The following is a 21458-nucleotide window of genomic DNA, read 5'->3' on the forward strand; positions in this document are numbered from 1 at the left end:
TCAGAGAATTGGCTATTAGGAAACGTCATGGAGTAAGTATATGCACAAGTAAATTATAGGCATCACGACACTTTTTCCCTAAATATTACAGCCTGTGTCACCCAAAAATAAGTACATTCTCCTACATAAGCACAATGTTAGTATCAACTTAGTAAAAATTAACAATGATTCCTAATGTCATCTAATATGCAGTCCGTATTTAAACTTCACCCTGTGTGCCTCAAACGTGTTTTATACTGTTTATATTCTCCATATCAGGGCTGAAGGTAAGGATCACAAATTGCATTTGGTTATTAATCTCTTTACTCCTCTTTTTTTTTCTAGGAAAGATCCTTACCCTTTTGTAAATGACATCAGTATTTTTGAGGAGTCCAGGCCAACTGTCTTGCAAAATGGCCCATGTTCTGGATTTGTGGGGTTGTTCTTCCCTAGGGTGGGACACTTAACCTGTCTACGTCTTAGAATCCCACCTGTGAACTGGATGTAGGAACAGAGGTTGCCACCTGGCTAGTACAGGCTACTGCAGAGCTGATGCAAGGTTTATGTGCAATGATACTTGCAAAGGGCTTCGTATGGTGTCTGGCACATAGTAAGTACTCAATAAATGGTCAGTTATTATCATCGGAATCAGCACCCTTATCCTCATCTGCATCATCTCCACTATCACCCTTGGTGCCTAGGCTCCAAGGGGCTTTGACACAGGAACTGTTTTGATTCTTTCCTCACTTTTCTGGGGTATTTTGTACTCATCTTGACCCTGTCCTTCTAACCAGGAGAACCAAATCGATGAATTCTAAACCAAACAAATCTCCTAATTCCTTCAAGGACTGGTGTTTCCCCTTACCTGTTCTCCTAGGGACATCATTTTTTTTTTTTTTAAGATTTATTTTTATTTTTGAGATGGGGGAAGGCAGAGGGAGAGAGAAAAATCCCAAGCAGACTCAGTGCTGAGCACAGAGCCCAATGTGGGGCTCCATCTCACAGCCCTGAGACCATGACCTGAGCTGAAACCAAGAGTTGGACACTTAACTGACTGAGCGACCCAGTCGCCCCAAGGGACACCATCTTTCTGCAGAACGACTTATTACCCCAAATGGCTCAGACAATAGTGAGGCGTCAGCCAGTGCAATGCCCACCCAAAAAGGAAGGGGGTGCTTTGTCTCTGTTGGCCCCTGTGGTGACCTTGATGTTGAGGTTGCTGGTGCAGCTGCTGCAGTGCTGATGGAGGGAGGCTGGGGAAAGGAGATTGGCTGGCAAGGAAGGTGAGGAATGTGCTGCCAGAACACTGGGCTCAGAGCCAAATGCTAATGATGATGGGGGGTTGCTGGTACCCGCTGTCAGCGCCATCTAAGGAAGTGGGGGGGGGAGCGCTGGTGGGAGTGGGGGAGGTGAGAGAAACAGGAAAGGTGAGAGGGACTGACAGGTTGGAGAAATCCACTTGTTCCCCTAGGGTCCACCCTCCCTTCAGACCCAAGCTGTCTGGGAGAAAGTGTGGCTGTCACCATAGCAACAGCCAGCAGCTGATGCGTGATGCACAGTGTCTTTATTACAGAACCGCGGTCAAGCTTGTGCCAGTATTTTTCCACCTGAATCTCATTTCTTCAGAGGAACGAGAGACCAGAAGCTGGAGATGGCATGGGTGGGGCCGCGGGTATTTGGAGATGGAGTAGAGATGGGGGAGTTCTCAGATATTCTACTGAAATTCTGGGAATTGTAGTAGATTGAAGAGAAGCAGCTTTTTTTTTTTTTTTTTAACGTTGCCTTGATAAGACATAATTTAAATATTCAAATTGCTTCAGAATTCCCTTAAATTATACATGAATTGCTGAAGCAGAGTTCTCGTTGCCTTTGGAAAGGTACAAGTCATTGCACTCTGGAAACCCTTATGGGAGGAGTTGTCTCTGGTCGTGAAGAGCACAAACCTGGGAGTCAGACTGGCCTCAGACTCACAGTTCTGATACTTCCCAGCCAATTATCTGAGCTCATTAAGCTTCAACATCTCATCTGTAAAATGAAGGTAGTAAGAGTAGCTTGTAGGGTTGTGATGAGAACAAATGAGCAGATGCATAGAGAATTAAGTCCAATACTTAACCCACATCAGGTGTACAGTAAATGGTTGCGACCCTTACTACCATCTCTATTGCTCCTACGACAACCACGCCTCCCATTACCATGACCGCTCCTGGTACCATTACTGTTTCTGCTCTTACTATTACTACAATTGCTACTGTTAGTACTCCTTCTTCCCCTCTTCTCCTACTATCATTGGGAGGATAATGCAATCTGGCTGAGTATAGGATTATGAATCACTGACTACTCCCTCGTCTCCCACGAATGGTACTGGAGTGTTGAATTTGCCAGCACCTTTGTGAGGAGCTGGTGTCAAAGACTGGGAAGACCTGGTTGCTGCCCTCACAGACTGTGAGATCCAGTGCCAGACAAAAGCATGACTCTACCACCAACAAGGGAAGCCTATAAGCACGGGAGGATTTTTATTAGAAGAGATTGTACAGCTGATCCGAGTCAGGATTTTCCCAAACTTGTCGCTCTACTACCCCTTCTCTATTTTTGTCCTCTCTGAGAACCACCCACATTGATATTTATTTAAGGTTTTCTCCTTCAAATTGGTTCCTTTTTTTATTGGCCAAATAAAGGCGGTTTTGAAGGGAACTTTATAGCACCATGAAAAATGTAGAACTCGTATCTCTTGCCACGAAAGAAAGTGACTGTAAAAATAAAATTGATGGAAACAATTCAGGGCTTATACTTTTTTCCTCCTGTAAGGTTCAAGACCTAGGTTCACTTTGTGTCATACAAAAGGGAGGCTGGCGAGGATTCCAGGGATGTTAAAGACACACCAACATCAAAAGGAAATTTCCCTGTGTGATCAGAAGTATTGAAAAACTGAAGGGAGGTTGATGATTTGATGATACCCAGTATTCCCTGCGTGTCCCACCTGAAGTTACTGCTGACCTTGGTGAAGAGCAAATAATGAGCTCTTTTCAGAAGGGGAGGACTGGGGCAAGAAGCAGGCCCGAGAGCAGACCGTGTCTCAGCGGCATCTAAGTGTTCAGGGGCCAAGAAGACAGGTGGGTGCTCCAGGAGGAAGGCAGAGCATCCCGCAACTTGAATGGTTCAGAAACTGACATGTCTATCAGGGAGGCAGGGAGGGAGTGGACTGACAAGGTCCAAATCATGCAGGCTTTCACAGTGGCACTAAGGGATTCAGATTTCACTCCCCAAGGGAACTATATTAAAGAGCAGAATGACAAGACAGTCACCCGGGCACTAGGCACGGAATCTTCACGACTCTGAGGTAGACAATACACCCCGCCCCGTTTTACAGCTGAGACAATGGAGGCCGGCCCAGGTTAAGCAGCTTGCCCAAGTGTGGAAAGGTTGCAGAAATGACCACAGTTCTCCCTCCCTCCCTGTGGCTGTCACCTTGCAAATGACTTTGCAGCCCTTGCCATCAAGAAAGGAATCTGTTTTTCTGCCCGCTGGCCTTGTGATATTCTGGGCTCAAAGGAATGCAGGGGAAGGGATGAGGGGCCAAGGCCATGCATGATTCCAGCTGTGCTCCTGGAACCCTGACATCACCATGTGAGCAAGGCCTGGCTGGCCTTTTGTGGAGCGAGAGGGACCAGGTGGGGTGGAGCCCGGTTTTTCTGGCTAAGACCCAGGCATGTGACGGAGCCCAGTGAATATCAGCGAAGCCACTTCTCCAACGTCCAGCTGACCACAGGCACGTGAGTGAGCCCAGACAAGCCCAGCACAGCCACCCAGCTGACCATAGACCCATGAACAATAGTGTGGTGTTATTTTCAGCCATTTTTTTCTTTTAGACTGGCTTTGGTTAGTAAAAACTACCAAAAAACCCCCAAGATATCCTGATGAATAAATGTTGCAGTTAGGATGTGTTCCTGGGTTGTGCTCTTTTTCCTTTTTCTCAGCCTGTGCTTTAAACACCATTTCTCAAAAACACTCAGAAAATTTCCAATTTACATTGGTGTGTGTCATTTCTGCAGGACGACTGCTCGTAACTTTCTGCTGATTGGGGACCACACATCAGCTGCCTTGTACAGAGGCACTTCACACGGATTTGAGTGATACACCAGCAGAGCGTTGGCAGAGGAGGGGCAAAGAAATATCTGTACCCCCTAGAAAATTTCCTGCAAGTCGCACCGCCAATAGTTCTCTTAAGGCTGCTGTTCTCAGCCAGAAGTGATTTTTGACCCACTAGGGGACATGGGCAGTGTTTGGAGACATTTTTTATTGTCATAACTGGGGAATAGGGTGCTACTGGCATATAGGGGGTAGAGGCCAAAGGGTGCCACTAAACACATCCTACAATGCACAAGACAACCCCCCAAAACAGAATGACTGGGCCAAAATATCAGCAGTGGTGAGGTTGAGAAACCCTGTCTGAAGGTAACCTGGAAAAAAGACCATCGTGAGGACTGTGACAGACGCTTCCGAGAACTGGCTCGTTAGATTCATCCATGGAATTTAAAACAAACAAACAAACAAACAAACAAACAAAAATACCAAACCAAAAACAATGCCCAGCCCCGATTTCCAGAGACTCTGATTCATTTGGGGTTAGGCCGTTTAAAAAATTCTTTCCAGGTGATTGGAATGTATGGCTAGGGCAGAAAGCCACTACTTGAGAAAATGTACTATGACAATGAGTCATACAAAGAAGACCGAAAAATGATGCTTAGAAAATGCATTTGCCCCTTCTCCTTGTCAAAATAGCTTGTCCACCCTCTTCGGCTCCCCTGGCCATGGATGCTGCTGGCGACCCACCTGTAGGATTCCCTCTGGTCCTGTGGCTTACCCCCCACCCCTACCCCTGTTTCTGTCCGTCTTCATGTTTGTTCCCTGCCACCCTTGCCCCAAACGAATACTTTTTCTCTGATGCAAATCTATGTGCTCACAGCAAGTGCTTACAGAAAGTATTTCAGGCCTTCTCCTAGGCTTTTCTTGGAGATTTGGGGGTTATAGGGAGGACACTCTGTCCACAAGACTTTTCTGACATCTCCCTGTTTTCATTAGTCCCTCCCTTCTGTGCCCTGTTCACTCAGCAGGCTTGGGATGGTCAAATGTTGCACATTTCACAAAGAAGACTGGTTTTGGATCTGCCCCTGGAAGATAACCTCTAAGCCCTTGGAACCACCTGCATGAGAAGAGTGTCTTTGGATACTTGAAGCCTTGGGCCCTGCTGGACAGTTTATGCGAACTGTGATTTGTGGTGGGGATTCTGGGCCCTCCTCAGTCTGTGGGACTTCTGGACAGGCTGGAGACAGTGTTATGAGGGGCAATCACAAAGTCCTGACGCGACTGACCCCCAGTAAAAGCTACAGACACCAAGGCTTAGTGGAGCCTCTCTGGCTGACAGCAGTCTGTGTGAGTTGTCACACGTCACTGCCAGGAGAATTAAGTGTCGTCTCCATGATCCCACTTGGAGGTATGACTGAAAGCCAGTGCCTGGGCTCTGCCTGGGCAGGTTTTCCCTTTGCTGGTTTAATCTGTATCTTTTCACATAACAAACATTAACTGTGACGATACCAGCTTTTCTGAGTTCTGGGAGCCCTTCTAGAAAATCATCAGACCTGAGAGTGGTCTTGGGAATCCCTGACACATCATCCCACTCCTTGACTTCTGCTTCTTCCAGAATGAACCAGAAGATTCTTCTGTCTCTTGCAAATTCAGAGCATTTGTATTTCATACTCTAAGTAGTTTATCAAGAAATTTCTTTCAAGTAAATCCAGCGTTCCCTATGGAAGTGATGTTGGTAAAAACAATTTTCCTACCTTATCTCCTTTTGCAAACATGCCTAGGAAGCATGTGTGTGTGTATGTGTGAATGTATGTGTGCCTGCATACACACACACTCATACACCAGAACCAGGACTAGGAATTACTTTACTGCCAGTATCTAGGCACTATTTCCAATTACTGTAAGGCCAGTGAAAGAAGAAAAAGAAAAAAAAAACCCACAGTGGGCAGGGCACCTCGGATTACCTCTCTGCAAACAATGTGAGGTCTCTTTATCCCCCTCACGGTAACTAACGGCTGCATTGATCTCATCACACAACTGTACCATAATTTTCTAACCAGTCCTCTATTGCTGAATAATTGCATTTCCACCATTTTTCCTTTTCCAAATAAAGCACCAATGCATATTCTTGTACTAGTAATCATTAGGCTCTGCTATAATTATTTTCTTAGCATCAATTTCTACACATGGGATTTCTGAATTAGAGAGCACAGATGTTTTTTAAGATCTCTGATAGAGTACACCTTTTGGGGATTGTATCAGTTAAAAATTCCACCAGTTTTATGTAAACGTGATCATTTCCCTGTTTCCTGATCACACTGGGCATAAATTACTTGTTCCATTAATTAATTAACTGCTCTATCAGTAAAAGGATGGTTAATTAAATTACGGTAATTTTCTATTTCAGAATATTATGCTGTAAAGAACAAGGGGAGTTTCTGGAATATAAAGGTGGAGAGAAACAAAAAGACAGACTTTTCCTATCCTAATATGACAAAATGAACAAAAAATTGACAAAATCTAGAATTAAAAAAACTCCACCAGGAATATTTAGAAGAATACAGGGAGGTTTATGACCCCATCTTATGGCTTTAAAGTGCCAATGGAGGAAATAGAGAAGTTTCAGGGTATCTACAAGCAGCTTCTCCCACTGTATTCCAGGAAGAAGGGTTGAAGAATGGGTAGAAGGTACAGGTGAAAATACTGAGTAATATCCCCAGTTTGGAGAGAAGCCAACTGAGCGATGAGCCCCAGCCCAGAGAGAAAGTTCCCCCATCCCTTAGAGGAGAAGCCCCTTGCCTTCATCTTGCTGTTCTAGCAGAGTGAGGGGAAAACAGGGAGGGGCTGGCGGTGTTTTTCCCAGATGGCAGGAAAGCAGGAAAGGAGGTGTAGACTGGTTTCAACCACCTCACTCTAACCATTCCCTGTCATAAACAGAATTGGACAGAAGAGGAGACAGCAAAGAAAATAAATCAGGTAAGTTTCCTGAGGGCAGTTATGACAGGTGGAAGGTGCATGGTGGCTGTCCCCCAGCCCCACTTTTTGGCAAGGAGGGAAGTGGGTGGGATCTCTGGAAAAGCTGGGTGAGACATTTTCTAACATTGACAAATGAGGAAGTGGAGGTTTAAAATATTATCTAAAAGTATATAGGCGGGGCGCCTGGGTGGCTCAGGGGGTTGGAGCCTCTGCCTGCGGCTCAGGTCATGATCCCAGGGTCCTGGGATCGAGGCCTGCATCAGGCTCTAGGCTCGGCGGGGAGCCTGCTTCCCCCTCTCTCTCTGCCTGCCTCTCTGCCTACCTGTGATCTCTGTCTGTCAAATAAATAAATAAAATCTTTAAAAATAAAATAAAATAAAATAAAATAAAAGTATAAAGACGAGCTAAAATTATAAAGCTAAAAATGACCAGAAACACATAGATACAAAGTAATGTGAAGCAACGCAAACATAATGCTTGTATCAAATTGGAAAGAACAGAGGAAATGTTAAAAACAGAAAATAGAGGAGCACTTGGGTGGCTCAGTGGGTTAAAGCCTCTGCCTTTGGCTCAGGTCATGATCTCAGGGTCCTGGGATCGAGCCCCGCATCAGGCTCTCTGCTCCGCAAGCAAGGAGCCTGCTTCCCCCTCTCTCTCTGCCTGCCTCTCTGCCTACTGATCTCTCTCTATCAAATAAATAAATAAAATCTTTAAAGAAAAAACAAAAACAGAAAATAGAACATGTGAGAATTAAAACAAAGGGTATCTTATTTCAATACGCGTATGTGGAATTTTTTTTAAGCTTTTAAGGAATTTAGGGGCACCCGGGTGGCTCAGTAGGTGAAGCGTCTGCCTTCAGCTCAGGTCATGATCTCTGGGTCCTGGGACGGAGCCCTGCGTCGGGCTCCCTGCTGAGTAGGGAGCCTGCTTTGCTCTCTCTCGCCTTCTGCCCCTCCCCACTGCTCGTTCTCTTTCTCTCTCAAATAAATAAATAAAATGATGCACAGAACTGTACCCCTGAAGCAAATAATACATTATATGTTAATAAAAAAATTAAACAAAGAAGCAATTTAAAGAGAAAGCCTTTCAGATTGGGTCAGAAAAACAAAACCCAACTTTGGGTTCAAAACAAAAGAATATGTCAAAGTTTCTCAGGAAGGTTGAAAGGCATGAACAAAGACATGGCAGGTGAAGTGAACAAAAAGAAAGCTAGGTTCATGACATCAATATTGAACAAAATCGAATCCAAGTTTCAATGTGGTAATGAAGACCCATGGAGGGATTTTATAATGACAAAGGGCTCATGTCCTCCACAATTAGGCTAAAACTTCCAGGATTAAGAGAATAACCAAAAACAACATCAAAATAATCGGAGCATCAACTTCCAGCATACACCAAAGACCAGCAGACTTAACTGCAGCTCCTCTCCCATGATAGATAAGGAAACTGAAAATAAAGAGTTTGAGGACCTGAATGTATATTTAATAAAGCTAATTTTGTCATTTTGTATCAAATGCTATACACTGATAATACAGAATAAACCTTTTCATGAGCCTGTGGAATTTTTCATGAGCCTGTGGACTATGTCTCAGCCACAAAGAAAATCCTGACAAAATTTAAGAAGTACAAGCAGTACAGACCACTTTCAAATTACAATACAAGAAAACTAGAAGACTCACAACAAAAGAAGAAGGATTAGAAAATAATTAGAAGTGGGGGGGCGTCTGGATGGCTCGGTCCATTAAGTGTCGGCATTTGGCTCAGATCATGATCCCAGGGTCCTGGGATCGAGCCCCGCATTGGGCTCCCTGCTCAGTGGGGAGCCTGCTTCTCCCTCTCCCCCTTGTGCTCTCTCTCCCTCTCTGTCTCTCAAGTAAATAAACAAATAAAATCTTTAAAAAAAAAAAAAGGAGGGGCGCCTGGGTGGCTCAGTGGGTTAAGCCGCTGCCTTCGGCTCAGGTCATGATCTCAGGGTCCTGGGATCGAGTCCCACGTCGGGCTCTCTGCTCAGCGGGGAGCCTGCTTCCCTCTCTCTCTCTCTCTCTCTGCCTGCCTCTCCGTCTACTTGTGATCTCTCTGTCAAATAAATAAATAAAATCTTTAAAAAAAAATTAAAAAAAAGGAAAGAACTAGAAGGAAAAACCTATCACCTATTAGGGTAGGAGGAGGAATTTAGGGAGAGATCAAAGAAAAATTGTAAACCAGAATTTCCCCAGTATCTCGAATAATGAAATAAAGTTTAATAGATGACAAAAACTATGTCATATGGCTAAACTTGGGTTAAGAGGAAAATGCCTAGCCTTTAACACGTTAGTAAAGAAGGCAGTGAAAATTAACAAATTCAGTATGCAATTGAAGAAGTTAGAAAAAGAACAACAAACTATCCTAAGAAGTCAGAAACAAGAAAATAATTTTAAAAACTTGTGAATTTGAAAGCAAAACAAATTAAGAAAAAGAAATTGATTAATCCTAACAGCGAGTCTTTGGGATGGGGTCAGTTAGAGGAAAATGGATAAAATCTGAGTTGGCTAATTTAAAAAAAAAAAAAAAAGGAGGAAACCACCAAAACCAAGATTAAATATGGTGCACAAAGAACATAACACAAGGGAAATGAAAAGTCTTCGCACCTTGCAAGACTTTGTGCAATTAAATTGGAAAATCTGGGGGTTCCTGGGTGGCTCAGTCAGTTAAATGTGCAACTCTTGGTTTCAGCTCAGGTCATGATCTCCCCATTGTGAGATCAAGCCCCATGTCTGGCTCTATGTTCAGTGCAGAATCAGTTTTGGATTCTTTCTCTTTTTGCCCCTCCCTACTTGTGCTCTCTCTCTCTCTCAAATAAATAAATAAATAAATAAAATCTTTAGAACAAATTGAAAATCTGAATGAAACAGATGTTTTTCTAAAAAAAAAAATAAAAATAAAAACTGTACCAAAATAAATACTACATTAGAAATTTCCAGACAATAAGCAGGAACAAAACTGAGAATGTTATCAACAAGCTCCCTGAGGATTTCTCAGAGGAATTCTTCCAATCAGCCAATAAATAGACAATTCTACTCTGTATAAATTATATCAGAGCACAGAGAAGGAAAATATGTTCAGATTTTCTGTGAAAGCCACAGCAAAACCTGAAAATCATGTCACAAAAACTACATGCTAAGCTCATTTATAAATATCATATCTTAAATAAGATATTATTTAAAGAAAACCTAACATATTTCAGGAACGTAGGAAATGCTGAGTATTTGGAATTCTATTAATAAGCATTGGCCCTGGGGCGCCTGGGTGGCTCAGTGGGTTAAAACCTCTGCCTTCAGCTCAGGTCATGATCTCAGAGTCCTGGGATCGAGTCCCGAATGGGGCTCTCTGCTCATTAGGGAGCCTGCTTCCCCCTCTCTCTCTGCCTGCCTCTCTGCCTACTTGTGATCTCTGTCTGTCTTATAAATAAATAAAAATCTTAAAAAAAATAAAAAAAATAAGCATTGGCCCTCATATATCTTGGTTAAAAATCATAAAATAATTTTAAAAACTTAATTTAATCTAAAAAAACTAACATAGAATTGACAAGATATTCTCATATCTTTCTAAGTCTCAACTGGATCTCTAAGACTCCTTTTTTAATTCCAAATTTTGAAACACGTACTCTATTTTCCTTGATAAACCTCTCTAGAGTTTTACGGATTTTTTTTTTAAAGATTCTATTTATTTATTCGACAGAGAGGGAGAGAGAGAGAGAGAGAAAGAGAGAACACAAGCAGGGGGAGAAGGAGAGGGAAAAGCAAGCTTCCTGCTGAGCAGGGAGCCTGACAGGGAGCTGGATCCCAGGATGAGGGGTTTGATTGGGATCACGGCCCAAGCTGAAGGCAGACACTTAACAACTGAGCCCCCCAGGTACCCTGAGTTTTATTGATTTCATCAAAGATGTGGATCACATTTAAATTTAAATCTGGATTTATTTAACACTTATTTCTCTTTATTGCTTAACTTTGTCATGTCTGCTTTTATAAGGCTTAATTCCATCTACCTGCTATTTTACTCCTTTTAATTGTCTTTCATACCCCCCCCCTTTAAGCTTTTATTTCTAAGTAATCTCTCCACCCAACATGGGGCTCAAACTCATGACCCTGAGAGGAAGAGTTGTATACTCACAGACTGAGCCAGATAGGCACTCCTCATAACCCCTTTTTATCAGACACATTTAAGGGGTGTCTGGGTGGCTCAGTCAGTTAAGGGCCTGCCCTCAGCTCAGTGACGATCTCAGAGTTCTGGGGTCAAGTCCCGCATCGGCTTCCTTGCTCAGCAGGGGGCCTGCTTCTCCCTCCGCCTGCCGCTCCCTGCTGCTTGTGGGCTCCCTCTCTCTTTCTCTGACAAATAAAACCTAAAAAAGAAAGAAAGAAAGATTTCATTTCTTTTCATTCTTCTTCTTCTTCTTCTTTTTTAAGAGAGGGAGAGAAAGAATCTTAAGCAGACTCCATGCCCAGCATGGAACCCAATGTGGGGCTCAGTCTCACTCCCCTGAGATCATGACCTGAGCCAAAATCAAGAGTTAGACGCTTAACTGACTGAGGCACCCAGTCACCCCTATTGTCCTGGAATCAGGAAAAGCTCTGGTAAGACTTTCCTCCTTACTTTAGTCATGTCATAGGAATAAATGACAATTACAATAGGAATGGTTTAAAAACACAAAGCAGAATCTCGCTTTCTTTGACAATTTCTATCACTTTTTTTCAGTCAGTGCTTTGCTTCTTATTTCAGATGTTCATAAAAGCTATTATCCTTCAGGGAGATTGTACTTTCTACCATAAAATAATACTCTGCCTAAAATGCTTCAGTTATGTGTCCTCTTTCCTCTAGAATTGCTATTACTGTCTTGTTTCTTTTATGTTTGTATTCCTGATGTACTCTGGAGCCCCCTTCCCTTTTACCCCCCTAAGGACTTTTTCCCCCTTTAACATTTTTTTTTTGCCTTTTGAGAGATGTTTATGAATTTTATTTTTTGTTATTTTTTTATTAACATATAATGTATTATTAGCCCCAGGGGTGCAGGTCTGTGAATCGCCAGGTTTTACACACTTCACGCACTCATCATAACACATACTCTCCCCAATGTCCATAACCCAGCTACCCTCTCCCTACCCCCCTCCTGGAAAACAGCATAGAGTTTCCTCAAAAAGTTGAAAACAGAGCTACCCTATGACCCAGCAATTGCACTACTGGGTATTTACCCTAAAGATATAAATGTAGTGATCCGAAGGGGCACATGCACCTGAATGTTTATAGCAGCAATGTCTACAATAGCCAAACTATGGAAAGAACCCCCTTAACACTTTTGATTCGCTTTTCATGACGCTGGTCTCTTGGAAACATGACACATCTAGATTTTTTAAATCTAGAGTGTTTTGTTTTTAATTGGGTTGCTTAAGTCTTTTTTATTTCTGTTATATTAGGTCTTATCATTGTCCTCCTGTTTTGTATTTTCTGAAGGTAATGCTCTCTTGTTTACTTTTTCTTCTTAAATTTGCAGTATGAGTCATGCTGTCTTTGTTGGTGTTATGGTTCTACTTTTTATAGATTAATTCATTTGGGTTTTATTCAGAGGCCCACATCCTCTACTTAGAAAGTTTCCACAATGCAGTCTTAGGCTGAATTTCTAAGGCTGTGATCTTACAGAAGTGGAATGCAATTTCAATTTAGGGAATGGTTTAAACCAAATGCTCCCAAGAAGCTCCAATTTCAGGACACGTTTATACAGAGTTTGAGAAGATTCTCTGATCTCTCTGCTGATTTTGTTGTCTTTCTGGACTAATCTGTTTACTCAATCAATGTCAGATGGAGAAAGGGTAATTTGGGATACAGATTAAATTTATCAACCCATGTCCTATAGGGCCTGGGGTAAAATGGATCTATTGGGAAGGCAGAGAACTGGCACTGGGAACCTATTCATTTGAAACTGGGTTTTTCAAAGGTAAAAAAGGGCACACTGGGGACCCCAAACACTTAGATTCCCCAGCCCCCTCTTTCCTGAGAAATCTTATGTTGTGTAGATCCTAATTACCACGTAATCAAAGTCTATATTGAAGAAACAAAGAAAGCAGAAGAAAAGAACAGTGGATGTGAAAATGGGAACTACAGGAACAACTGGAAAATGTTGTCAGTGGGTTGGATGCCAACTGGGACCGTGGTCTGGAGGCTTTTAATGCAATAGCAGCATGTGATGGGTAACCTGGATGCTAGCCAAAACCCTGGTGGAAGCAAGCCTCATAAATTAGTTTTGATCACTGTTTGGCATTTCCCATTTTCAGTTTACAGAAAGGCCACCATATAATTTGTGCATCTTCTTTTTGAAGAATTACTTTTGACATATGCACTAAATATTATAACCATGTGATAACACTTATTTAGACACCATATAATCTGTATTGCAGTTAATTCTATTTAATTGGTGTCTTTGCTCATCTTTCCACTTACCAAGACTTCCCCTTAAGTTTTTTTTTCTCCCAAGTTAATTGTAATTATATGAGTAATATATTAATGTATTCTTCTTATTAAATCCCAGTTAGTCTAAACTTTCTCTCTCCCTTTAGAGACACAGGGGTAACCACTCTGGTGTGTATCTGTCTATCTATCTATCTACCCAATTTTAAAATATGTTTTGTTTTGTTTTGTTTTTTTAATTTGGAAGAGAGAGAGGACAAGAGGGAGAAGCAGAGGGAGAGAAAAAGCAGACTCCCCACTGAGCAGGGAGCCCGATGCAGAACCCTGAGATCATGACCTGGGCCAAAATCAAGAGTTGGAGGCTTAACCGACTGAGCCACCCAGGTGCCCCCCAAATGTGATATTTTAAAAATAATTACATCACATTGTATAATTTGCTACCCCCCCACACCTGTGATATGTCTTAGAGATCTAAGTAAATATCTATTTCATTTTTTTAAAGTTTTCTTTTATTTGAGAGACAGAGAGAGAGAGAGAGAGAGAGAGAGCACTGTCTCTGTCTTTGGATGAGGAGAGAGGGAAGAGAGAGAATCTCAAACATAGTGCCCACTGAGAGCGGATCCTGACACAGGGCTCGATCTCACGACCCTGAGATGACCTGAGTTGAAATCAGGAGTTCGATGCTTAAGTGACTGAGCCCACCAGACATCCCAGTAAATATCTATTTTAAACTGTGGCATAAAATTCCTTAGAATGGATACATGGCGATTTTGGGGGGTCATAATCCCATTGATCGATATCAGGGTTGTTCTGTTCGGTGACCACGGTAAACAATGTCGCAAGGAATATCCTCCCGCCTGCTCTCTGGTGTACACAGGGAGGCGGCGGGAGGGGGAGAAGTGTCTTTAGGGAAGAAACTAAGCAGAAGAATCGCTTAGGCCATTTATTGTTGTGGTTTTGTATTTCTACTGTGCTATGCAATATAGTAGCCACTAGCCACATGTAACCACTAAGCACTTTCACTGTGGCTAATGTGAGTGGAGAATTAACTCTTAGTTTTACTTAATTTTTAGGATGTCAAAACTTAATCAGTATAAGACATTTTTCTGTCAAATTCCATTTCATCGAGATGACAAACATAATTGCATTCTAGCAATTGCATCACATGAAATATTGCTACACTGTAGGGTGTGTGCTGGGTACCTATAGCATACACAGTGTTATATTTCTGGGATTACATGTGAACACACCACCAATCTACTAGGTATCAATGCACTGATTCAGTTTGAACGATCTTTTCTGTGCACAGACATAACACCATCACATGTTTACTTGAATATTTTATGCAAACAGTATAGGCTGCCTGATAACACTCGTAAACCACAACTGGTAATTAAGTCAAAATCCATATTATTTTAATTATCATAAAATCCAGTCATTTTTCTATGTAGGGACGCAATTTTAAATTTAAAATTAGGCATACAATGAACGCAGAACCAAATGAAGATGTAGAAGCTAGTACTATGACCAGAGGAGGGAGAGAGAGAGAAAGAAATGAAAATACAGAGACTAAAAGAAGATAAACTACAAATTTCATGATGAATGGTAACTGTAATTTGCTGGGCAAAGCAAAACAAAAATGCTGTGTTTGTTGTAGAACAAACATTTAAAAAGATAATAAAGTAGAAAATATGGAGGCATTTTCAGCAAACACAGAGTGAATTTGATAAGAGGTTTTCTTTCAACATTCAAAAAAGAATTGGTGGCAAGGGAAACAAAAGCAAAAATAAACTACTGGAACTACATCAAAATAAAAAGCTTCTGCACAGCAAAGGAAACCATCAACAAAATGAAAAGGCATCCTATGGAATGGGAGAAGATATTTGTAAGTGATGTATCTGATAAGGGGTTGATATCCAAAATATATAAAGAACTTATACAACTCAACACCAAAAAAACAAACAACCTGATTAAAAATTGGCCAGAGGACCTGAATAGGCATTTTTTCAAAGAAGACATCCAGATGGCCAACAGATACATGAAAAGATGCTCCACATCACTCATCCTCAGGGAAATGCAAATCAAAAACACAGTGAGGTATCACCTCACACCTGTCAAAATGGCTGGCATCAAAAAGGTAAGAAATAAATGTTGAGGAGGATGTGGAGAAAAATGACCTCTCATGCACTGTTGGTGGGAATGTAAATTGGTGCAGCCACTAGAGAAAACAGTAAGGAAGTTCCTCCGAAAAAAAATTAAAAATAGAAATACCATACGATCCAATAATTCCACTACTGTGTGTTGAGCCAAAGAAAAGTAAAAACACTAATTTGAAAAGATATATGCACCCCTGTGTTTATTACAGTATTACTCACAATAGGCAAGATATGGAATATTATGCAGCCTTAAGAAAGGATGAGATTGTGCCATTTGCCACAACATGGGTGCATGGGCGGACCTAGAGGGTATTATGCTAAGTGAAATAAATCAGACTTAGAAAGACAAATACTAAATGATTTCATTCATATGTGGAATCTAAGAACAATGAATAAACAAACAGAAACCAGAATCATACCTGTAAATTCAGAGACCTGATGGCTGATGGAGAAAAAGGGAGAGAATGGGGGGTGGACAAATTGGGTGAAGAGGGGTGGGAGGTACAGGCTTCTGTTATGGAATGAATATATAACAGGAATAAAAGGCACAGCATAAGGAATATAGCCAATGATACTATCATAGCACTATGTGGTGACAGAGGGTAGCTACACTTGTGAGCACAGCATAAAGTATAGACTTATGGGTTATACACCTGAAACGAATGAAACACTGTGTATCAATTGTACTCAGATAAAGAATTCTTTTTAAGGAGGAATTGATGACACACATGACAAGATGGCCATTATCACCTCCCTGTCATGAAGGAAATGCAAATCAAAACCACACAAGATCCCACTTCACACCCATTCAGTTGGCTGTTACCAAACATTAACACATGTTGACGAGGAACTGGAACTCTTGTACACTGCCACTGAGAATGCAAAATGGTGCTTTCATGGTGAAACACAGTATGGCATTTCCTCAAAAAATTAAACCTAGAAATACCATATGACTTAAAAATTCTACATCTCTGTATATACCCAAGAGAAGTGAGAACAGGGGTCCCATAGGAATTTGTGCACCCACATGAAGAGCAGCATTATTCACAAGAGCCAAGAGTTGGAAGCAACTCAAGAGTCCACTGGTGGATGGAAGGATAAACACAATATGGCAGAAGATTACGAGGGAATATTAGACAGCCTTAAAAGGGAAGGAAATTCTGACACATACCGTAACATGAATGAAATTTAAAGACATTATAGTAAGTGACACAAGCCAGTCACAAAAGGACAAACACTGTATCATTCAAGTTACACGAGGGGCCTAGAGCAGTCAAACTCACAGGGACTAAACGTTAGAATGGCTGTTGCCAGAGGCTGGGGAGAAGGGGGAGTTAGTGTTTAAGGAGAGACTCAGTTGCGGAAAATAAACCAAGTTCTGGAAGATGGATGGTGGTGACGGTTGCACAATGTGAATGCACTCAATGCCACAGAACTATACACTTAAAAATGGTACATTTTATATGTCTGTTTTGCAAAAGAAAAAAAAGAATGGATGAGATTAGTTTCCTGAAAGCAGAATAAAATGTTGAACAAAAAAAGTGTTTTAAAAAGGTTTTAACAAGATCAGAGAGTATAATTTTGGCCAGGTAGAAAATGATCTGGATGTTTATACACCCACACATTCACACAATTTTTAGTGAAAAGATGGTAAATTATTATTTCAGTTGTGAGAAATTTTTTATAAAATCATGAGAAAAAGACTAAAAAGATATTCTTATAAAAAGGGAACAATTTTCAATTAAGCCACCAAACAACTGCCCACAGAATAAAAACTTATTAAAGATAAATTCAAATTTTGAAAAAATAGTGAATTGTAGACAAGCTATGCCATGAGACACTTCCCAATTAATACTGAGTATAATTTGTTTTATTTTTATTTATTTAAAGAGTTTATTTAAGTCATCTTGCCACCCACTGTGGGGCTCGAACTCATGACCCTGAGATCAGAAGTCACATGCTCTCTGACTGAGCCAGCCAGGCACTGTGAGTATATTCAATTTTAAAGGTCTTCTAAATTTATGAAGAAACATTGTCAATTCATTGTGTAAAAATATAAACTGTAACAGAGATTTTAAAAAATTTTTTTACATCTGACAAAGAAGAGACTCAGCTAGATATGAAATAAATTAGTTTCTATCATGCCAGATGGTGCTCCAGCTATGTTCAGTTAAAAAAAATCTGGATTTATTGTAATATCAAAACAAGAGACTGATGTTTCCCTTATTCCTTCATTCCACCGTATGATATATATTGAAAATATTTGTGTTCGTTTTCAGAAGTAGACTCTGTGGAAAGTGTCATGGATATAGCTGTTGAAATTGTTCAGTGTATACACTCAAATGCTGTGAATCACCAGCTTTTGGAAAGGAACAGAAAGCAATAAATGTGATGATCTTGTCTCTTTATCTATGTTTGTTGGTTGGGTCATGGAAGTTTTGTTTTGTTTTTTTTTTTTTAGATTTTATTTATTTATTTGAGAGAGAGAGTGAAAGAGAGCATGAGAGGAGAGAAGGTCAGAGGGAGAAGCAGACTCCCCATGGAGCTGGGAGCCTGATGCGGGACTCAATCCTGGGACTCTGGGATCATGACCTGAGCTGAAGGCAGTTGCTTAACCAACTCAGCCAGCCAGGCACCCACATGGAAGGGTTTTACAAAGATTTACTGTGCTGTGAATTCTAATCAAGATTTGCTTGGAACAAAAGGAATTCTTGCCAAATATTTAATAATCAAAGACAAAACATGGTGATCTACGTTTTCACACTGATATCATAGTATATATGAATGAGATAAATTTGAAGCTCTAAGGACACAGAAATCTTCCTTGTGACCTAGCTAGAAGACTACAAGAATTTACATTGAAATGGAAGCTTCTCATAATAAATAAATGATTTATTGAATGATTTAACACATTTTCTAATATGAATATATATGCAAAAGATTTTTAATTGTAATAACCAGCACTATGTAAACTATCTACAAAACCTACAAGAACAATGCGGAGAATGTTGTGTTGGCATTGATGAACTTAGAGTTACTTTTCAATTTATGCAATACCCCTTTACATTCCATGTTAATGATACTGAATTGATATGAGTCAGTCAATTGACATAACTTGGACAAACAATAGTTCTAATAAAGACGAATTTGTCTTGTCAATGTGGAAGTGAACATTAAGGGAAGATTATTTTTTGGTGCTTGATCCTGCAACTGAAAAACTTTGAAGTATGCTTGGAAGAGCTTGGGTATGTGACTTGATTTTTTTCAACCATAAATATAAATACAGATTAAATATTTCTAACAAAAATTCAGCATCTAGATTGAGTTGTGCTCAGTATAAAATAGCCCTGGTTTCCAAAGGCTTAAAACAACCACACAAAAGAACGTATCTCATTAATGATTTGTTTATACTGAATATATGTTGATGTGATGAAATTTTAGAAATACTGGATTGAATAAAATGTAACATTAAAATTAATTTCACCTGTTCCTACCTTTTTAAATGGGGTTACTAGAAGATTTTATAGTATATATGTGGCTTGCATTAGTATTCTATCAAACAGCACTCATCTAGAATCCCTCCCTTTTTATTAGTGCCAGATCTCCTCTGGGAGAATTACCCACTGGGATTCACTCCGACATGAGGGTAATGAAGGCACTTGCCTCCTCTTGCAATTCCCACGGAGGAGGCAGAAGGACCCCCGTCCGAAGAGGGTGCCATGGATCGGAATGATATGGCGCTTACTCCTGGGACTTCGATTCTGGAGTAAGTGGTGCAGAGACAAGGATTGTCTGGAAGTGGAACTCAGTATGATGTCAGTGGCAGTGTGTGGACCCAGCTCTTCCAATTTCCCAAACTGTATTTCTGCCGCGACAGGGATGGGGTGGATGGGTGTTGGAGAAGCAAACACGATGTCCGCTAGAGAAGCAAACACAATGTTCACCAGAGTGAGATGCTGAGTCAGGTGAAGACAGTGTCACACATCAGGTTTGAAGGGTTAGGGAATCTTCCAAATAGGGACTAAGCAACAAAGGTGGAAGCTAGGAAGCTGGCAAGGGGCTGGAGTGTGGAGTGCAGCGTAAGCTGTCCCTAAGAATGAACGGTGGGGTGGGTAGCTGACAGAAACCACAGCGAGACTAAGTAAGATGGAGATAAGACCTCCATATCTGTCCTAATCAACAGTCCTGCTAACCAAACCATCCTCTGCATTATGGAGTGAACAGCTGGGTTAATTCAAGAAAAAGGACTCTCTGGAACCACAATGTCATGGCAACCGTGAAGGAATTCTCCTTTCTCTATAGACCAGAGCTCGGTCCCTCTATTATTTCAGTTCTGGGGAAGGGTCCAGGTTGTAACTGGGCTCCTGCAACCCATGCCGGAGTTCTGAGTGCGTCTCCCTTCTTTACTCCTGCACCTGAGTCCCTGTCCTAATGCATTGCTTGGGGTGTAACTTATTTGTCCCAGAGGCAGGAAATCTTCCTTGAATCTCAACTCAGTGACCACAGCCCTGCTCTGGCTTCCTTAGTTGGAAGCCCAGGCAGCTCTGGGCTGAACGGACTGACCCATGGCCCCCAGGATGAGTGATACTACCTGTTCCATTCCTCGGGCAGCGGAATGTCTTGAGAGCCAGGACACCTGGCTTCTAGGCCTGGCTCTGCCACTAGTTGCATGACTTTAGGCAAATCACATCACCTCTCTGGGCCTCAGTTTTCACACCTGAGAAACGAAGGGGTTGCATTATATTAGTGATTCTCTACTTTTAATTACTTTTCCCTCCCAAACATAACCAGTGATGTATATTTTACCTAAGAGACACACACCCATATGCAACTGCTGGGTGCTAACTGATTACCCCCCTTCCTTCCCCACTCAAGAAAGCCTATCGGAATGCAGGGAAGAATGTAGATAATTTGATTGCATTTTTTTAATATTAAAAATAATCATGTGCAAAAAAAAATAATCATGTGCAATCTTTTGACTGTAACAGAGTTATACTTATTGAGGATTTAATTATCCACCTTCCAAATAAAAAGGGAGAGAGAAGGAAAGAGAGAGAGCCCAAGAAGGAAAAGCTCATCACTTAGTGAGGAATGAACATGAGGTGGGAAACATGGACCCCTCATCTCTTCCATTGGTCCCAGTAGTTGCAAACCTCCCATCCTGTGCCTTCCTTCCCTCTGGTGAGGTTCTCACTAAGCATAGGATCTCTGGTATGACCTCTTCCTTAGAGGGTTTTGTTTTAAGATCTGTTTATTTATTTGAGAAAAAGAGAGAGCGTGAATGGTGGGGGCAGAGGGAGAGGGAGAGAAGAATCTCCAGCAGTCTCCACACTGAGTGTGAGCCCTACGTGGGGCTCAATCTCACGACCCTGAGGTCAAGACCTGAGCAGAAACCAAGAGTTGCTCACTTAACCAACTACGCCACCCAGAGGGCTTTTCCTTGGAGGTTTTCAAGGGACACTGACTACAGTTTTCATCTTCTACACTGGCTTACTGACCCGTGGGCAGATGCTACAGAATTCTCCATAGTCTTATTTACAGATCTCACAAGGCACCCTTGACAACCTCTGAGTTTGTGCACCAAGACTGCTGGCTGCTGAACTAGTGTCTCTGAGGTCTCTCCCCGCATCAAAGTGCTGGGAAACAGCTGCCTTCAGCCTCCTACCCGCTACCTGGCTTCCCCTACCTGGTACTCCTCTTCCACATTCCTGCCTAGGACAAGCGCTAGTCAGTCTTTCTTTTCTTTCTTCCTTTCTTTTTTCTTTTTCTTTTTTTTTAAAGATTTTATTTATTTGGGGGTGCCTGGGTGGCTCAGTGGGTTAAGCCTCT

General features: G+C 41.5%; 1 protein-coding gene across 2 annotated transcripts in view; it reads right to left on the reverse strand.

Annotated features, from left to right (window-relative positions):
* LOC111162174 (trinucleotide repeat containing 6A) overlaps window positions 1-20300 on the reverse strand; it is a 162689-nt gene extending 142389 nt beyond the window's left edge. For both annotated transcript variants that reach the window (XM_022526380.1, XM_022526379.1), the window contains exon 1: window positions 20221-20300. In XM_022526380.1, the coding sequence (XP_022382088.1) occupies window positions 20221-20300 (80 nt within the window). The remainder of the gene's footprint in view (window positions 1-20220) is intronic.
* Between the last annotated feature and the right edge of the window lie 1158 nt (window positions 20301-21458).

Source organism: Enhydra lutris, unplaced genomic scaffold (genome assembly GCF_002288905.1).
Source record: "Enhydra lutris kenyoni isolate GAN:26980312 unplaced genomic scaffold, ASM228890v2 scaffoldscaffold90, whole genome shotgun sequence".
NCBI classification, from domain to species: domain Eukaryota; kingdom Metazoa; phylum Chordata; class Mammalia; order Carnivora; family Mustelidae; genus Enhydra; species Enhydra lutris.